Source organism: Pinus tabuliformis, chromosome 3_2 (genome assembly GCF_031772625.1).
Source record: "Pinus tabuliformis cultivar Carrire ecotype Pingquan chromosome 3_2, CPIR1, whole genome shotgun sequence".
NCBI lineage: Eukaryota > Viridiplantae > Streptophyta > Pinopsida > Pinales > Pinaceae > Pinus > Pinus tabuliformis.
The window spans coordinates 527,291,778-527,314,925 of NC_142302.1; the positions used below are offsets into that span (position 1 = coordinate 527,291,778).

The 23,148-nt window shown below is 39.5% G+C and overlaps 1 protein-coding gene across 3 annotated transcripts in view; it reads left to right on the forward strand.

The window, feature by feature from the left end:
• The window catches only part of LOC149181620 (putative zinc metalloprotease EGY1, chloroplastic), a 387,966-nt gene extending 366,867 nt beyond the window's left edge, over positions 1-21,099 (forward strand). For all 3 annotated transcript variants that reach the window (XM_089416656.1, XM_089416654.1, XM_089416657.1), the window contains 2 exons: positions 20,616-20,666; positions 20,761-21,099. In XM_089416656.1, the coding sequence (XP_089272782.1) occupies positions 20,616-20,666; positions 20,761-20,922 (213 nt within the window). In that variant the 3' untranslated portion in view covers positions 20,923-21,099. The remainder of the gene's footprint in view (positions 1-20,615; positions 20,667-20,760) is intronic.
• Positions 21,100-23,148: the final 2,049 nt, after the last annotated feature.

Consider the following 23,148-nt stretch of genomic DNA (forward strand, 5'->3'; position numbering starts at 1 on the left):
TGAATAGCGTCTGCACAGCCAAGCATTTCCGCCGACAGAAGAAACCACAAACGCATCGAAAGGGCATCTTTCAGGTGAGTTTCGCACTGTTTTACCATCGCTGTCGTCTTCAGGTAACGTATTGCACAGGTGATATCTTGAAACGTATTCCTATTCTACATTTGCGTGGGCATCGAACTTTATTCACGCGGGTAGCAGGTAATTCGATTTTCATTTCGCAAATACGTGTTCTGCGTTGCTCATTTAGTTTAGGGTCTTAGTTATTTTTTTTTATTTCGTTTTCCTTGAGTTGAAAGAAAGAGCATTAAATCGAATTCCTTTTGTTTTCTTTTTTATTTAATTTAGATTTTAATGGTTACGCTTTTATTTAGATTTAAGTTTAGCGTTCATTTAGGATGTATTTTGAGTTAGATTTAAGAGTTACCTTCTTGATTTTTCTAGAGTGCGTTTAGATTTTTTTTTTTTTTTATGTAATTTAATTTCATTTATTTATTTTATTGGGGTTTTGACATGGTTCTAATAAAAAAATAAATAAATAAAAGGATTTCTTTTTCTTTTTTTAATTTTAGGATTTAAAGCTTTTGGATTAAAGTTAGATTCTAGTTATTTAAATTTTTATTTAACTTTTATATTTTAGTTTAGGACTTTAGTTTGTATAAATTTTAATTTTAGACTTTTTAATATTCATTTTTTAAAATAAAAAATTTAAAAATTAAAAAAAAAAAAAAAAAAATTCGAAAAAAGTATAAAAAATCTTTGTGGAAGATTTTCTTCGTCAGATCCAGTCATTTTCGGGATTATCATCTTTCATGCTGAGATCTAAAATTTTTCAAGTCGAGATGCGAATATGATATCTGGTTAATAATTCATGATTCTCGTGGTGGTTTAAGGCTTTCATCTTTTTTTTTTAAATTTTCAGTTGCTGGATATCGTTTTGGTCACTTTAAGAGCATTGTGATTTAGCTGATGACAAATGATTGCTGTTCACGATTTACGTTTCTATATCATCTAACAAGTAATCATCTTAACTATAATCTCTTAAGGCACTGGTCTGCTAAATTAATTAAATCTTTTTAGTGCTTATCTTAAATCGTATCTCGTGTCTCCCAACCAACTGGTCAACAGTTGGCCTCATCATCTCACAGGGACTACCCCCCTTAACCGCGGGAGACAGGCTTAAACGGAGGGATCGGGGATAAGAGTGACAGCCCCCGGTCTGAGCGTTGTCGTGTCAATCTGCGCGACAATAGTCCGAATTATGAAGAAGAAGAAATGATCGAGGATGTATCATACTGACTCAAATTCAGTCTCAGAGTATGTACCACTGGTCCCAGACCAGTCTCAACCAACCCGAAATCAGCTTCATAGTGAGTACAACTCCACTGGGCCTAGACCAGTATCATCTTCTACTGACTCAAAGTCAGTCTCAAAGTGCGTACCACTGGTCCCAGACCAATCTCAACCAACCCGAAGTCAGCGTCATAGTAGGTACCACTCCTACCACTGGTCCCAGACCAATATCGCAGTCTCAGAGAGTGTACCACTGGTCCCAAACCAGTCTCAACCGACCCAAAGTCAGCATCATAGTATGTACCACTCTCACTGGTCCTAGACCAGTACTGCACTGACACAAAGTCAGTCTCAGAGTATGTACCACTGGTCCCAGACCAGTGTCAACCGACCCAAAGTCAGCGTCATAGTATGGTACAACTCCTATCACTGGTCCCAAACCAATATCATTGATCCCAAATCAATGGAGGTCATCCTAGCATAGGGAGTATGGTAGATACAGCGATGTGTCCATCGATACTACTATGGTCCCTAACTTCATTTCCCTGCTCATTGATCAGATGAGAGGTACTTCCCATGAGTCCTAGACTGCATGGGTAGGATGCCTCGACAGGAGAACTAATCAATCATGTCCTCACAGGAGAACACATCAATCCTGCTACAATCGCCATGGAGAACACATCAATCCAGGCCGCCATGGAGAACACATCAATCCAAGCCTCACAGTAGAACACATCAATCTTGCTACAATCTCCATGGAGAACACATCAATCTAGGCCTCACAGGAGAACACATCAATCCTGCTACAATCGCCAAGGAGAACACATCAATCCAGGCCTCACAGGAGAACACATCAATCTTGCTACAATCGCCATGGAGAACACATCAATCCAAGCCTCACAGGAGAACACATCAATCCTGCTACAATCGTCATGGAGAACACATCAATCTAGGTCTCACAGGACAACTAATCATCTTGCTAGACAGGAGAGCGAATCATCCTGTTCTGCAAGAGAGCGAATCATCTTGTCACACAAGAGAGCGAGTCATCTTGTTCCAGTGCGCACCACCAGGAGAGGGTGAGTCACGCTGTGGTCGTATGTTGCTCCAGTAAGAACCGCAAGCCCTCAGAGCTCCTAGAGCTCAATGTATGCAACATGCAGGACCCTTGTACAAGGGTTTCTTGATGACTCCAAGTCGTTTGGGAAAATCACAGATTAGATCTTTCCTTGGGGCTTTGACAAGGTGTATTGACCTGTACATCATCTTAATGTGATGGAGCCTCCTTGCTCATCGAATTACCATATCCCAGATGATGTCTATCTGCTGGAGCAATCGACGAATATGGGATTCCTCAATAATCGAATCCCACCTCTGGTTGTTACAGAGAATCACAGTGGTATCCAATGTAAATCCATACAGCTCACTGAAGAGCTTTCGCAACCAGACTGCCTCACACAAGATCATACTCGTAGATATGTATCCGGTCTCGGCGGTGCTTATGGCAACCAACTTTTGCTTCCTGCTCATCCATTATATCGAAGCAGAATCCAAAGAGAAACAGCACTAAAAAGTTCTCTAGTGATCCTCCACACTACCTACCTAATCAGCATTCGAATAATCATGCAATTTCATATTTCCGGCAGTGTATCTCAATCAATGAGAGATTGTGTCCTGAAGACATCTCAGAAGATTCTTGGCACCAATCTAGTGAGGCTCAACCAAATATGAGCTCACAATGCTAACTGCAAAACATATGTTCGGACGGAGGTTCACCAAGAACATCAATGCGAATGAGTTTTTGAAACTCAAAGGCATTTCCCAAATCTGGTCCAACATCCCTACCATATAACTTCTTAAAGTTAAGATCCTCGAGGTAGTCACAGGCTTGCAGTCCATCATACCAAATCTTTTCAGAATCTTCACCACATATTTTCCTTGAGATAGGAAAATTTCCCTTAGCTTCTGCCACACTTCAAGTCCTTGGTTCTTCATTTCAAATTCAGAAGCCAACTCCCTCTTATATTTGTGAATGATAGGGTATGCACCTGTTAGAAAGAGGTCATCCACGTATAGCACCAGTCTGAGAGGTTTGTCATCTTCAACCTTAAAGTAAAGGTTAGGATCGGCTTCACTCCTAGTGAATCCCAGCTTCATCAAGTAGCTATCAATCCTCTCATACCATGCTCGGGGTGCTTGCTTCAGCCCATAGAGAGCCTTCTTCAACCTGCATACATGAGATTTTCGATCATAGATCTCAAATCTTTCGGGTTGCTCCATGTAGACCTCTTCTTTGATCGAGTCGTGCAAGAATGTAGTCTTGACATCCATTTGATGTAGGTTCCATCCTTGTGAAGCGACAAGGGCTATAATCGAGCAGATGGTCGTATATCTGGCAACAGGTGCAAATATCTCATCATAGTCTATACCTTCCTTCTGGGAGAAACCACGAGCAACAAAACAAGCAAGCCTTGTACTTTTCCGTACTTCCATCTGCTGCATGCTTTATCTTGTAAAGCCATTTAGAAGTGACAATTATCTTGTCCTGGGCTCTGGGAACTACTTCCTAAACATCATTCTCCATAATAGACTCATATTCTATGGTCATAGCATCCTTCCATACTTGATGCTTGACGACATCTGAGAATGATGAAGGCTCATTTTGTATGATCGTGCTCATGATGGTCAGGTATCCCTGATACCTGTTAGGTTTCTTACTTTGACGGAAGGTTCCTCGGGGTGCAGCATGTTCTTCAGCATCATCAAGTATCCCCCTAAGCCATGAAGGCCTTTTCCTAGAAGAGGAAGGCTTAGGTGGATAAGTAGGATCCATGGGTTCCTCCAAATCAGACATTGTTACATCATCTACCCATAAAGTCAGCTTCCACAATCGTACGGTTCTTCCTTTCTGCCACACCATTCTGCTCAGGAGTATGTGGTGTAGTAGTCTCCCTCTGAATGCCAGCCTCAGATATGCTTGAGTGAACCAATTGTAATATATTGGAGGTCTTGCTTTGGCTTGAGGGGAATGGTCCCCTTTTGAGCTTTCCTTCGGCACATCCTAGACATACACCTTCTTTCTCTACTCGGAATTCGGGCATCCCTGTCACCATTTGTCTTACACCGAGTAGAGCTTTATAATGAAGGGGGGCAAACCTCCGATGCCAAAGTTTGGACTGAAGAGATGTGTCATAAGACATGATACCTAGTGGACTTCCATCGACCTGATATAATGAATCAACATGAAACCCAAGAGTAAAGGCATCTTTAACATTATTTTTCCATATACGTACCTTGCCATCGCTGAAGGTTATCTTGTATCCTTTGTCTTCCATTGCCGAGATGGACACCAAGTTCTTTCGGAGGTCAGGTGCATTTAATACATCCTGGAATTTCTAGCCTTATTGAATGGTTGTCCTCTTCCTTGATTTCCAACATCCCTCTTACCTTTGCTATTGAATTTTTCATTCCTTTGATTGCCACTCAGAGGGATTTTGAACATTGTCCCGGTGTGAGTCCTTTCTATCAGGGCACTCCCTTGCATAGTGACCTACTTTATCACAGATGTAACATCGTCCTTTCCTTCCACCCTTAGGTCCAACCTTTCCTTTTGATTTAGACCTGGAATTCTTTCTTTTCTTAGCATGAGAAGAAAAGGCTGCAGGAGGACCTTTAGGCATGGGCATTTTTTGCTCTTCTACCCTTGTTTCTTCTTGAATGCATCTAGCCATTAATTCCTTGAAACCAGGAATTATATTATTGTTTAGAAGAGTAATACTGAACACGTACCATTCGGATGGTAATCCTCCAAGGGTCGTGAGTGCCATTTCTCTGTCAGTAATAGTCTCCCCAATAGATATGAGATCGTTCTTGATCTCGGTGATTCTTAAGAAGTATGCTTGCATACTCTCATTTTTACCCTTCTTGATTTCCCTCAGTTTATTTCTAAGAAACAAAACTTGATTTGCATCATTAACTTTAAATAAACTCACCAGTCTATCGTAGATTTCCTTGGAGGTGTCCAGTTCAGAGATGTAAGCCACCAAGTGCTTGTTGATAGAGTCCCGGATGATCTTCTTTGTTTTGACTTCTCTATTTTTCCATGTGTTCCAGGCAGCAGTGGATGCATTTGATGGAGGCTCAACAATATTGCCTCTTACATGGTCCAGCACTCCTAGATCTTCTAGGGTTAGATCGATAGACATCTTCCGTCCGTGATAGTCAGCTTTCTCACGGAGCTTGTCTTCATCAGGAAAGAGTGTTGAGGACCCCATAGTTCTTTTAGGTTAGCCTTGCCAATCTTCTTCGGTGATTGCTTTTGCTCTTGCTCGGGCTTTGTCTTCACCTCAACTTTGATACCATGTTAAGTTATGGTATGTTCTATGCTTATAACAGTTTACTTATTTTTCTTATTATATTCCACATATTAGCAATCACATGTACATAAAGTAAAATGCAGATAGAACATTAAATGATCGACAGAAAACAAGCCAAGACAAGAGACACTAGATGTGGCGGCTAGCCAGGGACAAACCCCACAATGTGTGGGGAAACCCTTTGATCAAATCTTCTTTTATCTTCAATAATTCAACAGAGAGAAATAGTACAATAAATCTGATTTATATCAGCAGTAGCAAACCCTAGATCAGCAACATCAACATTAGCAGCTTCATCATCAAACTAGGGCAGACGATATCTCACAAACCGACCGTCGGATTGGCTTGATTCCACCACCAAAAGTTGTGGCTTCTAGAGGAGGTTCAGATGAACCTACAACGCAGTTCAGATGAAGAGATCTTCTAGTCCACGCAGGTCAAACTTTACTTCTGCAGTTGCAACATCAGTTTCAGCAGCTTCCTTCAAACTAGGGCAGTTGATATCTTGCAAACCGTCCGTCAGATTGACTTGATTCCACCACCAAAAGTTGCGGCTTTTAGAGGAGGTTCAGATGAACCTATAGTGTAGTTCAGATGAGGAGATCTTCTAGTCCACGCAGGTCAAACTTTACTTCTGCAATTGCAGCTTCAGTTTCAGCAGCTTCCGACTTCACATGTGTGAGGGAAAGACCCTTTTCTGCGCAGTAGAGAGAGAGAGATGTGATGAGATGAGTGAGTGAAAATGAGGAAAAGTCCTGTTGTATTTATACACAAATGATGATGTTTGAATAGATGTGACAGTTGGGCTTCTGAGCCTACATGAGTTGTAGATCGACTTGATAATAATTCCATAATCAAAATAAATTCATATATCCATGAATACTTATCGGAATCGGATGATCTTTATATCAATCCTACACCTCTCGACGAGAGGAATCTAATAAAAATATTATCAGCCATGAATAAGATGACCCACATGAAGTTTGGCCCTAGTTTCCAATTTAACAACAAATAGTATAATGAGGTACTCAAACAATCATTGATTCTTCAAGCAACCACTGTAAATTAGGGTTAATCTTACTAGTAAACAGCAGGTCTATTATGCAACACAAAGATCCACAAATTCCCAGCAGGGCTAACAATACCAACTAGTTTTTATGCTTACAAACTAACACTATCCAAGGTTCTGTTACTCAATGGCTGGTCACACCAACTATCCTAACCTTAGGTCAACCGAGATTGCTCAGGTTTGCTGTTGGACCGTGTTATGGTGCTACCCTAACGCACTACTTCCATACTTCTGTGATGTTCTTCGCTGCCTCAGCTTCAATTAGCTGCACCTTCTAGCTCCTGACAGTGGCCCCTTTAGGCCACCTATTGCTCTGATTTGACCTTATGCTGTTATAGGAGACAAAAATCCAGCCTTCTGCTACGTTGCTCTCCTTCGCTGACACAGGTAGCTCAATCCATTGCCCACTTCCAGCCTTCTCTGCCCCTGCGAGATGAGTCCCAGCCCTTATGCTTCCCTAGACAAGCCGCGTCTCAGTCCATTCCTCTTTTTCCAACCCTTGCTGTCCCTGAGAGATGAGTCCCAGCCTTTGGCTGCCGCAGAAAGGTAGCTTCCACCCTTCACTGCCATAGAAAAGTGATTTACTAGACCTTTGCTGCCACAGATAAATAACTCCAACCCTCCACTGCCTAAGAAGATTGTAACTCAGCCAGAATTTTGTCTTGTAGCAAGACAAAGTGGAGAAATTAGCTAGGGTGGAATCTTTCACCACCCAAACCAATCAAAGAAACGGGCTCTTAAAACTCTCCAAGAGCCTCAACACAAAATTAGAAAGAATAACAATTCGTGATGATCATAATGAATCTCCTCTCTCCCTTTTATAGATTCTCTTTGGGGTTTTTCCCTCGTAATTTCAATTCTTGAGTGACTAGCAAGTTTCCCTACATTTGCCTAAGATTTATTTTTTATTACAAGCTTCCCTCCATTTGCCCCAAATATAACTATTATTATCTAATGTTACCTAAGTAACATTAAATAATGTTTTCCCCTTTTTAAATGACTATTGTCACTATAGCCTACAGGGTTAAATAGGCTAATATGTCCTTCCTTGGGCAATTAATTTGAAGAGGACAGTACAACACTTCCTTGTAGTGATAGTGTTGCCCAATCAACACTAAAGTAGAAATTTGATGACACTAGGACCAGGAACTTGTTCCACCACCACATTCAACCTGCTTATGCGACCATGACGACCGTCGTGGGAATAGTATGTGTGAAGGGAAATAAAACCCCTGTGAGGGAAATATCACCTTGATTTACCAACCAGACAACCCTCATTAAATATTCTCAAACTTTAGAAAATTAAGTGTGTTTAACTTCTCTAATCTCATAGTTCTGGTCAAATTTCTATTGAATCGGGTAATAATAAACAATTGAACCATGATATACATTTGAATCAAGGGTAATCATATACATGTTCGTTCCAGCTAAACCAAGATAACCAGTAGTAGTAGGTGTAGTCCCGTTCATGAAATTGTAATTTGAACCCTCCACTATTTATACTTACTATATGCAACTGCAAAAACAACAACATAACAGAGGGTTGTGTTTGGTCCGTCTTGAGGTTTATACACCATGGGTTAAGATGGACCTAAATTGATGTATTATATATAATGCTATATATGGGTAGAGTCATGAGTAGCAGCAAAATCAAATTAAGCTTTATTATTATATCATATAATATCTATGGATGATCATCTCAGCATTGATTCTCCAAGTCGACACAATACCCTTAGTAAGAACCATAAAGAATATCCAACCTTTGAATCTTCTATGCCTGTCGTACTCTACAGTTGGAAGTTAAGACATTTCAAAGACAATCATCCAATCAACTTACATGGTGATGACTAATAAATTGCTTCCTTTCTTTCTTAATCATATTTTTGTACAAAAATATCTTTAACTCAACATTGGCTATGCTTCCCATATTTGAGGATACCCGAAATTCAGTCTAGGTTGTGGGTGGAGCGATGCTTATGATTGCAAGCTTACTTTTTCGTACTTGTGTCATAAGGGTATTTGGGGCACTAATGTTTATATGCTCATGTCTGTAGCTGTATAGTCAAGAGTTCAAATCATATAACTTTGATGGGATAGTCATGACCAATAGCATTGATCATTCTTGGAGAGACTCTGAGAGGTTTGGTTGGCAATCTAGTTTGATCTAACGATGTGTGAGATGGTTTGTGCCTCGTTTATGCTAGGTTTTTTTGGCCCGATCCAAAAAAGTCTTTTTGAAGAATATTCCTATGTAGGTAAATATAGGCTTTGTGTTTCATTGTTCCTTATGGTCATGACAAATTTATAAAGTTGTTTTCGAAGTAAGTAAGAATATCTCCCACAAGCTCGGGAGAACAAACTTTCAATATTCTAATTCTCTCACAAGTTCTCAATCGCTTCCTTTGCAGTAGATCGAGTATAAGATAAGATAATTATATTTATGGCCAACTATTGACCACAAAGTAGGTCAAATGGACTATTGAGTACAATGATGTCCATACAAAGCGAGAGAATTAAACAGTCTCTTATAAAAGATACAATGCATGAAGTAAACTAACCTCTAGCCCTGGCGGAGAAGATCCAGGAGCTAATAGGTCTGAGGATCAAACCCATCTTTCCTAACATCCAAGGCTAAATGAAGAGCACTGAAGAAACTCAACAAGTTTTTTGGCCTAATGAAGAGTTGGTGGAAAGTGTAGACTGTCCACTAAATCATTGCCTGGGGAAGTTCACTCGCTGCTGAGGTCTGGAGGACCTTATCTGTTTGTTAAATTTGGCAACTAGGACCAAACTTCACCTTGGACAGCTCATATGAGGCAACTGATATTATTATTGGAGTCCTCTTTCCGAGAGGTGTAGAATTGATCTAAAGATCATCTCATTCTGACATGTACAAATGGAATTATGAATTTATTTCTATTATGGACAAATTGTCAAAGTCGGCCAACCATCTAATTTAGACCCTCAAGCCCACAACGTTGCATATAAATAGAAGGCGCCTCCTCCTCGTTTAGACACTTCACTTCACACACATATCTCTCTCTCCTTTCATGATTGGGTACGGATTTCTGAGGCAGCTTTCCATACGTGCGAAGGACGACTCTTTTTTGTTGCTGTGTTGACTAGTGTAGTTGCAAGAAGTGTTTTGACTAGCGTTGACTTGTTTGACTGAATATTTTCGGACTATTTTTGGGCTGATTTGATTTGTTGTTGGAGGCCGAGTTGACCAAGTTTGACCAAGTTGTTTTAGAGGTCAAAATCTGCCCTGTTGACTAGGGTTGACTTTCTGGTTAGGGCTTTTTGTGGTTGCTGTTTGACTGGTCAAATTTCACTTTGATTGGGCAAGTGAATATTTCATATTGTATTCTATCTCTCTACTAAACTTTTGAAATAAGAAGAATTGGTCAAAGGGTTTCCCCACATTGGGGTTTGTCCTTGGCATGCGCCATATCTTGTGTCCTCATATCTTGGATTGTCTTCTATTGTTATTGTTTATGTTCTATCTGCATTTTACTTTCAAAATCTGCCCTGTTGACCAGTGTTGGCTTTCTGGTTAGGGCTTTCTGTGGTTGTTGTTTGACTGGTCAGATTTCACTTTGCTTGGGCAAGTGAATATTTCATATTGTACTCTTTCTCTCCGCTGAACTTTTGAAATAAGAAGAATTGATCAAAGGGTTTCCCCACATTGGGGTTTGTCTTTGGCATGCGCCATAGCTTGTGTCCTCTTTTCCTAGCTTGTCTTCTACTGTTATTGTTTATGTTCTATCTACATTTTACTATCATGTTGATATGATTTCTAATCTAGAAATTGATATTAGGTTATAAGAAAATTGAAGTAAAATTTCTCTTAAGCATAGAACATACCATTGTTATCTAAAATTAACATGGCATCAAAGTTGAAGTGAAGACAAAGCCCAAGCAAGAGTGAAAAGAGAAATCACTAAGAAGAGCTATCACTGAGATCCTTTGATCAAGGACAAGATTCAATGGCCTCCACATCCTACTTCAAGTTTGATAACAACTTCATGATAAGTTTGATTATCATGCATGGAAGATGTCTCTTGATTTGACTTTAGAAGAGCAAGATGTTATGGACTATGTGCAGGGAATTCGGAACCTCCTTCTAATGCATTAACTGCTGCTAAGACAAAGTACAAGAAGGGTGAAGTCAAAGCAAAGAAGATAATCAAGGATTCTATTCATAAGAATTTAGTTGCTTATGTCTCCGATTTGAACACATCAAAGGAGATATATGACAGGTTGGTTGGCATGTTCAAAGCAATGTGGAAAAAGTCGAAGTCGGGATTAACTCGGCAAGGGTCCAAAAGTTGAAAAACTCATCAAAGTCTGGATTTTTTTGAAAAACTCTGCAAAAAGTCGGCAAAATTAAAAAAACACAGCATTATTCTTTTTTTTTTAGCATCTAGAGTATCCACAACATCAAATAAATGCATTTCCACATAAACATGTAAAGAAAGCTAATATATAATATGTATATGAAGTCTAGTGCTACATCACATACCAAAATAATAAATCAACACCTGAATTTTGAGTCCTGTCTGAGTCTCAACTCTTAAGAGTCAAAATATCAACAAAAAATATAATAAATGTATATCATGAGTCATCTAAAAGTCATCAAGTAATCAGTGACTGAGATCCTCTTCCCCTTTTAATTTTTGTTTCCGCTAATTGTATTAAGAAATAAGTCATGCATTTATTTAGTAGATTGTAATCTGCTTGGGTAATAAGGTGTCAGGTGGTAGGTCCAATGAAAATTAACAGTGAGTATCACAGTAGATGTGAAAATTAACGCTTGGTGACCCCAAGTTACTTATTTTCTGAGAAAACAGTAGATGTCAGATTACTAACCTAGCCTTGGCATCTATTATTCAAAAACTCTTGGAGGTAAAATCCACTTCTGACACATAACCTTTCCCCACATTTACAGGGAGTTCACCACTAAAGAAGATTCCCTTTCAAAACGTGTTCTCATTGCAAGAAGGATCTTTGCTGTCACAAGATTTCACTGGTACTTTGTTCCTGTCTGAAAAATGGGTTCTTTTTTGAGGCACTGGTTTTGTTTTTTTGGGACAGGTTGTTGTTGTTTGATCTTCATGACCTCCTCTTTATTGTTTCTTCTGGAAGCATTCAACAACTGTAACAATGTTTTTGATGGTGTGGGGTTCTTTCTACGAAAGACTGTTGTATGCCTGTCCTTTTGGTACTTTTGTAATCTTTTGAAGGGGGAGTGGTTGTTAGAGTCTGGATCACTGAAAGCCTGGAGGCTTAGCCAATGTATACTTTGGTTTCTAACTAGAAATATGAAGTATAAAGATTTGTTTTTCCTTGGAAAACAAAAACATATCTTAACCTCAAAACTAACAGATTACAAATGAGACTGTTATGCTCGCAAGAAGTATGACAAACAATACAATGCAATAACTTGAAAATGCATGAATGGAAGCTTCAATTTACAATTTTTTCACCTTTGCGGCCTCTTTATCTGCGGCCTGAGAAGGGAGGCCGACTTTTTGGGTTGACTCTCGATTAAATCGGGAGTATAAGAAAAAATCGCGATTTTTTCCTTTGTGAAAAAGTCGCCAAAAAGTCGGGGGATTAAATTGTTTAGTTCAAAAAATCGTGTTTTTAGGATTAAATCACGATTTTTTGCAGACTTTTTCCACACTAGTTCAAAGCTAGCAATGCAAACCATAGGATTCCAGGTTCAACACTATTATTCTTAACATCGACAAGATTCTAGGGTTTCAAGATTGCTAACCAGATGTTCTCAAGAAGAAACAAGGATGATGGAACTAGATATGCCTTCAAATAGGAATGATCCTACTGCATTCTCCGCTCATGCTAAAAATAAGTACAATGCATGTTCAAAGAAGTAATGTCACGGAAGACCGGGTTTCAAGAATGGAAGGAAGGGAAGATGCTTCATTTGCAACAAGTTTGGCCACTATGCTAGGGAGTGTCCTAATAGAATGGATACACCTCATGATGATGACAACCACAACAACAACAATTTCAGGGGCAACAACAATCAAAGGAATGGCAAATTCAACAACAAAGGAAAAAGGAATGCTCCCGCTACTCAACATGGAAATGGTCGCCCTTCCAAGAGATCGAGAAACTCCAAATATGATGAATCTAATGTTGTTGATAACAAGCAAAAAGAATTTATCTTATATCTGCCCTCTCTACTTCATCTCCTCCGGACACCTTGGGAAATTGGTTGATTGATAGTGGTGCCTCAAGGCACTTCACTGGGTATAAGGAAGCTCTTTCAAATCTAATTGAAAAGGATACAAATTTGGAAATTATCCTTGGAGACAATGTCACCTATCCCGTGAAGGAAGTTGGGAATGTTACTCTTCAATTGAATCAAGGTAACACCATTCATCTTCAAGAAGTACTATATGTACCCGATCTAAAGAAAAACCTGGTATCTATCTCGGCAATGGAGGACAAAGGATTTAAGGTGGCATTCATCGATGGAAAGGTACGTGTGTGGAATAAAATTTCAAAGATGCATTTACACTTAGATTCAGGGTTGACAGCCTATATCAAGTTGGAGGAAGTCCATTAGGAGTTATGTCTTGCGACACATCTCTTCAATCCGAATTATGGCACCAAAGGTTTGCCTATCTACATTATAAGGCTCTACTCGATGTGAGGAAGATGGTGACAGGTATGCCCGAATGTAAAGTAGAACATGAAGGTGTTTGTCAGGGGTGTGCCGAACGAAAGCATACAAGGGGACCATTCCCCTCTAATGATAGCAAGACTACCGACATATTGCAACTAGTTCATTCTAATCTATTTGGTATGATGCTCGTGAACTCTTTGGGAGGATATTTATATTATGCCATTTTTGTGGATGATTTCTCTTGCAAGACTTGGATTTATTTCTTGAAGAAAAAGGACGAAGTATTCTCATGGTTCTGTTCTTTCAAAGCTTTGGTCGAAAATCAAATAGGGAAGAAAATCAAAATATTAAGAACCGATAATGGAACCAAATATGAATCAAATGAGTTCAATGACTATTATAGAGAAGTTAACATTAAGAGGGAGACTATTACCGCATAGACTCCTGAGCAAAATGGTGTTGCTGAAAGGAAGAATCGTTCTATTATAGAAGCCACTCGTGCCATGCTTCATGATCAAAGCCTTTCGAAGTTCTTATGGGCCGAAGCTGCAAAAATTGCCGTGTTTGTTCAAAATATATGCCTTCATCAAGCGTTGGACTCCAAAACTCCCGAAGAAGTTTTCACCAGTAAGAAACTTGATGTTTCTCACTTTAGAATTTTTGGTAGCCCTGTATATTTTCAAGTGCCGAAAGAAAAGAGAAGCAAATTGGATGCTTCTGGGAAGAAAGGAACATTTGTAGGCTACAATGAAACTTCTAAGGCATATAGAATCTATGTGGCTGGTCAAAGAAAAATGGAGATAAGTCATGATGTCACCTTCGATGAAGATGTTGCCCTTGGAAAGATTAGTAACCTTCCTATTCCAAGGAAGAACAAAGAAGCAGATTCAGGATAGAAGGGAGAACCGCAGGATGAGTCGATGCTTGATGCTGAAGGACCAACGGATCCCATTGATCCACCCCCTCATGAGCCCTCCTCCTCAAAAAGGAGACCCTCATGGCTTAGGGAAACTCTCGAAGATGCCGAGAGACATGTTGTACCAAGGGGGACATTTCGTGAAAGTAAGAAGCCGAATGGGTACCAAGGGTACTTAACTGCCATGAGCACCATTATTCAATCTGAGCCTTTCACATTCGAAGAAGCTATGATGCACCAAGTTTGGAAGGATGCTATGAACGAAGAGTATGAGTCGTTTATGAAGAATGATGTTTGGGATGTGGTCCCTAGACCCAAGGACAAATCTGTTGTTGCCTCGAAATGGCTCTACAAGATCAAGCATGGAGCTGATGGAAGTGTTGAAAAGTTCAAGGTTAGATTTGTTGCTCGAGGCTTCTCTCAAGAGGAAGGTGTATACTATGATGAGATATTTGCACTAGCTGCCACTACCCATCTATTCGATTATAGCCCTTGCTGCCTCACAAGGATAAAAGCTACACCAGATAGATGTCAACACTGCCTTCTTGTATGGTTATCTTAAGGAGGAAGTCTATGTAGAACAACTTAAGGGGTTTGAAGTTCAAGATCGTCAGACACATGTATGCAGATTGAAGAAATCCCTCTATGGTTTGAAGCAAGCACCGCGGGCTTGGTATGAGACGATCGACAACCATTTGATGAAGCTGGGATTTACAAGAAGTGAAGCTAATCCGAACCTTTACTTTAAGATTGAGAATGACAGACCTCTCATCTTGGTACTTTATGTAGATGATGTCTTTCTGACAAGTGCAAACCCTCTTATTCATTAATGTAAGAGGGAGTTGGCTTTCGAGTTTGAAATGAAGGACCTAGGACTGATGCATTACTTCCTAGGGTTGGAGGTCTGGCAAAAGCCAGGTGAGTTTTTCCTCTCTCAAGGAAAATATATTGTGAAGCTACTTGAAAGATTTGGGATGGTGGACTACAAGTCTGTGACTACTTTGATGGAACTTAACTTCAAGAAGTTATGCGGAAGCGTTGTTGGGCCCGATTTGGGAAATCCTTCTGAGTATCATTAACTCGTGGGGGGCCTGATGTTCTTGGTGAAATCCCATCCAGACATATGTTTTACAGTGAATACATTGAGTTAGTTTATGGTCGAGCCTCATCACATACATTGGATTGCTGCCAAGAATCTCTTGAGATATCTCCGGGGCACAATCACTTATGGACTGAGATACACTGTCGGGAATGTGAGGCTCCATGGTTACTCTGATGCAGACTGGGCTGGCAGTGTGGTGGATTGCAAAAGCACATCTGGATGTTTCTTCTCTCTAGTTTATGCTTCGATATCTTGGATGAGCAAGAAGCAGAAGTCGGTTGCTTTGAGCACCACTGAGGCTGAATACATTGCTGCTAGTATGGCCTCTTCTGAAGTTGTTTGGTTGAGGAAACTCTTTAGTGAGCTGTTTGGGCATGTGCTAGATACCACCGTGATCTATTGCGACAACCAAAGTGGGCTTTGTATTTTTGAGAATCTTGTGTTTCATGACCGCTCCAAGCATATTGATATCAGGTACCACTTTATTCGGGATATGGTGCAAAGGGGAGCAATAAGGCTTCGTCATATTGGGATTGATGATTAGGTCACAAATACTCATATGGAGTCCCTGTGGAAGGTCAAATTCTTAACCTTCCGTGAACAACTTGGAGTCGTGGAGAGACCCTCTTATGAGGGTCCTGTATGAGATGGATGTTGAGCTCTAGGAGCTCCGGGGGGCTTGGGGTACTTCTTGGAGCGATGAGCGACTATAGGGTGAGTGGTTCACCTTCCCCTAGTGGCGTGTTGTGTACAGGGTGAGTGGTTCACCTTCCCCTGTGATACCCCATGTTGATATATGCATAGGATGAGTGGTTCACCTTATCCTATGGCATATGAGTAGGATTAGTGGTTCACCTTCTCTTGCTGGCACATCCTACCCATGCAGTCCAGGACTCATGGGTAGTACCTCTCATCTGGTCAATGAGTAGGGAAATGAGGATAGGGACCATAGTACTACCAATGGATCCATTGTGTAGTACTCCCTATGCTAGGATGTTTGATATTGATCTGGGATCATTGGACACTGACTTCGGGTCAGTGAAGAGTGGTATGATACACCCTCGATTATCGAAGACCGACTTCAAGTCAGTGGAGAATGGTATGATACATTCTCAATCATTTCTTCTTCATTATTTCTTCATGGTTCAGCAGAGCAAAGTAGAGCAGAGATGATAGGGATGGTACAAATTGTCAGACAGTTTGGCAGGTGAAGTTCTCCCTAGTTGAAAGGGAGTGTTAAATTTGGCAACTAGAGCCAAACTTCACCTTGGAAAATTCATATGAGGAAACTGATATTTTTATTGGATTCCTCTTTCTGAGAGGTGTAGAATTGATCTAAAGATCATCTCATTCTGACATGTGCAAATGGAATTATGAATTTATTTCTATTATGGACAAATTGTCAAGGTTGGCCAACCATCTAATTTAGACCCTCAAGCCCACATTGTTGCATATAAATAGGAGCCTTCTCATTTAGACACTTCACTTCGCACACATATCTCTCTCTCATTTCATGATTGGGTATAGATTTCTGAGGCAGCGCTCCACACGTGCGAAGAAGGGTAGTTCTTTTTTGTTCTTGCGTTGACCGAAGTTGCAGGCAGGGCTTTGACCATTGTTGATCAACAATGTTGACCTATTTGACTGCGTTTTTGTGAGGGATGTCTCTATTTGGGTAGGCCACATTTCTAGGCACAAAAATCGAGGCAGACCGTATTGTTTGACCATCGTTGACTGCAGAAGGGTTTGACTACAGCATTGACCTTCGTTGACTAGGTTTGACTGAATATTTTCACACTGTTTTTGGGCTGATTTGATTTGTTGTTGTAGGCCGAGTTGACTGAGTTTGACTGAGCTGTTTTGGAGGTCAAAATCTTCCCTATTGACCAGCGTTGACATTTTAGTTAGGGCTTTCTATGGTTGTTGTTTGACTGGTCAGTTTTTACTTTGATTGGGCAAGTGAATATTTCATATTGTACTGTTTCTCTTTGCTCAACTTTTGAAGAATAATAAGAAGAATTGATCAAAGGGTTTCCCCACATTGGGGTTTATCCCTATCATGCGCCATATCTTGTGTCCTCTTGTCTTGGCTTGTCTTCTACTATTATTGTTTATGTTCTATTTGCATTTTACTATCATGTTGATATGATTGCTAATATGGAAATTGATATTGGATTATAAGAAAATTGAAGTAAAATTTCTCTTAAGCATAGAACATACCATTGTTATCTAAAATTAACAGCGTCTCCTAGGAACAAATCTGAGACAGATTTGTTGCTGAGATCTCGTGTGGCAGGGTGAGGTCCCACGAATCGTCCTTGTTCTAGAGTCTGGATGTGTACTGGTATCCATCGGTCTCTTGGTGCCCCTGTCTAAAGGTAGTACCCTGAAAAATGTGTGATCCTCTGTGTGGAGTCTGGTTTGATGGGAGGTTGAAGAATGTGCACTCGGACCCTAAGAGCCTTCTGCATATATAGTGCCAAACATCTCTGATCGGGATGCCTAAAAAAGTCGGTGAGGGTCTGAGAATCTCTGAACAAGAAATAGAACGTTCCTTGGATCTCGTAGTAGACAGGGCATCCAAAAATGAAGTTCACCTCGATCTCCGCATCCTGTAAATGACATACCTGGCAGATTCTGTCTGGTCTATCAATCTGCCCCGAAGTCTATGAGAACCTACTCTGAACTGACCTAGAGGAATGCGAAGAACATGCATCCAGTGTCGAAGCATATACTGGGGTCGAACAATGAGCCTGTCTCTCAACTCTAAGATGTGCTCAGTGTAGAACGCCATCTTTGGGTACAGCCCTCCCGAAGGATTGACCCAGGTGACCTGGACAAACTGGTTGTAGATGTCCTCCCTGATGATCTTGTTCAACTCTTGTCTAGTAGGTAAAAGGTGACTAGGTGCATCTAAGGAAATATCGGAAAGGAGGGAGACAATCAAACTGAGTGCCCACTGACCCTGAGATTTGAAACTCCTGTAAACCAACATCTGGCCCAGCTCGAGGGAGTAGAATGGGCAATAGTCTCAGAAGAGCAAATGCTAAGTAAGGATATCGGTCCCTACTCTTTATCGAGTCTGCAAAGCTTCAGACACAATGCAAGAATGAAACCAATCTAAAGACTGTCTCAAGCCGAAAGGGCTGAGCTCCAAACTCTGCAAGGATGATGTGCCAAGGTACTATTTGTTTGCATCTAATATGCGGTGAAGAAGAAGAATCTAGACTCTCTTGGCTGAAGCCCAATCTGACTCAAGTAAAGACGGTCCCCAAATCTCTGAGCCATATAGAACAGTGGGACGCATCGAGGTGTCCATGAGGCTCATCTTGGACGAGATGTCTTGGAAGTGATGTCGAAAGCACGGTCTGTCAAGAAGGGCTAAGGATCCATATCCTTTGTTGATCCAAGGTTGAAGCGTTGGTTGCAAACTAAATCGGGGACTTGAGAATTGCACCCCCAAGTAAGTATACTTGTTGGTGATCTCAACCTCCCCTCTGAATAGGAAGTGAAGGTCCAAAGTTTTCGTCCCCCCATTGAAGATCATAACCTTGGTTTTACCCAGGCTGACCGTCAATCGTCGAAGATCACAAAACAAAGCTACGGCATCCAGTTGCCTTTGTAATCCTTCTGGGGATGAGGAGAGGAGGATCATGTCGTCAACAAAGAATAGAATAGATATCAGAACCTGGTGAAGAAGGCAACCATCAGTGTCTTGGATATGCTCGCGTAGAAAAGCCACCAACTCATCAATATAGATCCCAAACAGGGTAGAGGACAATGGACAACCCTGTTTAACCCCATTGGTGCTTCTGACGAAATCAAACATCCCATGAGCCGCGCGAAGACGACCAAGGATAGACTCATATAGGTGCATAATAGTTGTCAATATGGTCGCAGAGATGCCAATATCTCTGAGTCTCTAGAGTAAGGCTTCCCTCAGAACAGAGTCAAAAGCTTTCCGAAAATCTACGAAACAACAGTAGACTTTCGAAGAGCGGTGTCATGCCTCCTCACTCACAGAAGGGAGGGTGAAGATGTGGTCAATGGTTTAATGAGCCGGTCTAAAACCTGCCTATCACCTAGCTCTAAGTTGTCTCTGCTCAAGGTCACTGGAGAGCTTCTTATGTAGAATAGTAGCGTACAACTTCGAGAACGTGTGGCCCACCATGATTGTTCTGTAGTTATTGGGACTTGAGCTGGAACCTGATTTGTGGACCGGATGGAGGATGTGGTGTGACCATGCTGGTGGAAAACCTTCACGGACTACATGGTTGAAGAGATCAGCCAAGTAGCTAACCAAAGCACAAAAACCGTGCTTAAAGAACTCTGATTAAATTTTAATAATCAGTTTTGCTCATACTTTTCCCATGAGATTGGGAGAACAAACTTTCAATATTCCAATTCTCTCGCAAGTTCTCAGTCGCTTCCTTTGTTTTCAATCGAGTTTTAATTTTTAATGTTATCAGTTTTGCTCTTACTGTTATTTTTCTTTTATGTTTTACAACATAAATTTTGTAGTTGTGACTGCCTTCAATACACATTATAATGCTATCTTTTTGTGCACCTGGCACTTCTTATATTGAATTCTTTATCTTCATGTTTCGAATTGTTGGGAAAGGAATTTTACCAAATCTATATTGCTCGTATGTCTTACTCGAAGGTTCTTGTTGCTTATTGTTGATCAGTTTCCAAGTTTATGTTAGGTTCATAGTGGTGTTTCATCTTTATAGAAAAGACTTTGAAATTATTGTTGAAATAGTTAGTATATCCTTTTGACGACTCACAAAGTGCTCATATTTCTCCATATATGAAAGCATAAAGCTCTCCACTGTTAAATCAATTCTAACAAGGACATGTTTTCTTTTAGGAATCTTACCAAATCTGTCTTTCTTATCTGTCTGATCAAGGTTGGATTTACCTTATTGGCATGCATATTTTATGGTGTTTCACCATTGCTATTTTATATTTTCACAGGAAAAAGTAAAATTTAAAATTATATCTAAATAATTAATTTAGCCTTGTGATAATTGTTAGGTGCTAATCCTTTTGTCAGACTTGGGAGACTCTTGTTTTGTTAGACAAAGTGTAACAAAAGACCATTTTTCTTCATTTTCAGATCTTCTGGCTTTATATATGCATTTTATATTAATGGAAACAAAAATTTTAGGTCAAGTAAATTGACTATTTGGCATTTGGTTCAACAGCTAGGTGGACCATTATCGTTACCTTGGGGTCTCTACATACTTATTTGCCAGGTGAGATCACCGGCCATCAATTTTTTTATACGGAAAATATTTGTTTTTTAGTCAGAGTATGATATGCTCCTTCTAACTGGTGGTTATCTTCCAGAGGTCACCTGAGAAACCATGCCTAAATGATGTCTCTGAAGTGGGATCATGGAGGAGGACAACTCTAACCATAGCTGTTTGCCTGGTTGTATTAACACTTCTTCCGCTATGGGATAATCTTGCAGAGGAGCTTGGTATAGGGCTTGGTACCACTTCTTTGTGAATGTATAGTGATATATCCTTCATCTCAATTTTTGCTTTCTTGTACAGTAATTTTGTTTGATATTTCTGGCCTTGTGACAGCGAGAAGAATATAATGATGTCAATGATTAAGTAATTCTGTTGTAGCTCTACATTGAAAAATGTTTAATTAATCATCAGTTGTTGCGATGCAAGTAAATATGATTCTCTCAGACCAATGGTGCTGATGCACAGTGATTTTACTAGGCATGTTACCATATGCCATTGTATAACGATTTCCACAGTAGTGATAAGCAAGTAATGGTCATCGTAGTTTATGATAAATACATGGATTAGCTTATAGTCAAATTTGGCCAAGGAGCATATCCAGTATTATAAAAATATTTTCTACTATCCATGCAAATACTTAACATAAATGCAAGTTTAAAAATGTAATAAAGAAATTTAGTTGACTTCCTTAGAATTGATGAACTTTGTATGGCGTTTGATGGTATATCTATATTGAATTGAATTGACGTTAAGTAATGGTCATCGTAGTTTATGATAAATACATGGATTAGCTTATAGTCAAATTTGGCCAAGGAGCATATCCAGTATTATAGAAATATTTTCTACTATCCATGCAAATACTTAACATAAATGCAAGTTTAAAAATGTAATAAAGAAATTTAGTTGACTTCCTTAGAATTGATGAACTTTGTATGGCGTTTGATGGTATATCTATATTGAATTGAATTGACGTTATCTTTTATCAAGTTAAAATTTATAATATACATGGTATTTGTATTTGTAATTGTAATATCCAAAGGGCTTGGTTCCTAATTTACAAGATTCTATGATTAGTGTGCAAGCAGCATAAGTTCACATCACAATCAAGTATAATGAAATCCAAAGCATTGTATTAAAGAAGTTGAAGCATGTCATTTACCATTGAGGGAAGGCGCACTAGATAGAATTTTGATGCCACTATTTGTAACTAGAGTCATATAATGTTCGGATCCATTAAGTGCTAAGAGATATCAAATCCTTTGTGGTGCAAAAATTTGAGGAAAAGTTTGCACATTGAGGAGTTTGTTTCATCTTGGCATTTGTCTCAGGTTAAGATGGATTTATGCTGGTTCCAATCAGGGGCATCAAAATTTATATTCAATCAGATACAGAACAAATAAAACCAAGAACATAACTGCAAAATTTACATTAGCAAGTAGGTAAATAGTAATAAAGCAACAATTTTTAGTGATGAAGAAGGTGAATACACAATGATTGATCAATTTACCAGTCTTCTTTTCTCTTAGCTACCCTTAGTACCTTTCATGTTTTTTCATATGAAACAGAGGTTGAAGTCAAAGATCATCAAACGTTTAAGTCAAGATATTACAACAAATGTCAGATCTTGCTTCTCTTTCTCGCTTCAATTTCTTTTCTGTTGATTGGTTATATGTTTTAATTTTTTCTCGGCGACCTAACACATTCTCTTGTTTATCTTCTTAAATACTCAACATTTAAAACAAATAATGAATGTTAATAATTAAAAATCAATCAAACATACAAAACGTTGGAATTGATGCACTAAAGCATTATCAAGTTGCAAATTTGTTCATTGTCTGTAAATTAGTTTATATCATGTTGCTGATTTGTACATTTGTCAAGTTGCAATGAAAAAATTTGTGACCTTCAAGGAGACGAACTTGATATCATGTGTCATTCTTGAATAAGGAATGCATTTATTCTTCCATGTGTCTTCTTCCCATTCAGGTTGACCACTTACTTCTTTATAAGTTTGAATGTATTTAGTGTTAATGTACTTACAAATAAAGGATGAACCAACTAGATGGAACTGAGTGATTCTTGCAAGAAATATTCAGATCACCAACTGAAGTACTGTGACAATGTCCCTTGTTTTCTAGACCCATTTCGAAAGAGGAGATATAGAGGTGCAAGATCATCAAATTGAACTTGAGGAAGAGTTTGTGGATCTATTGCATGTTCATCATGTAAAGAAGGATCACCATTCAAAAGAGATGAAAATGTTAGATAAGATGAGAAAAATGGCAAAGATGTAGGCACATAGGCCCAAGGTGTTCATAAAATCAAGCATCTCTCTAAACGATAACCTTTGAGATTTGAGGTACAAAGAGCATATAGGATTTAACATCTTCATAACGTCCAACAAAGATATATTGCTTACTTCTAGGTTCCATAGCTTTATGCTTTTAATTTAGCATGCAGGCCCAAGTTCCATAAGAAA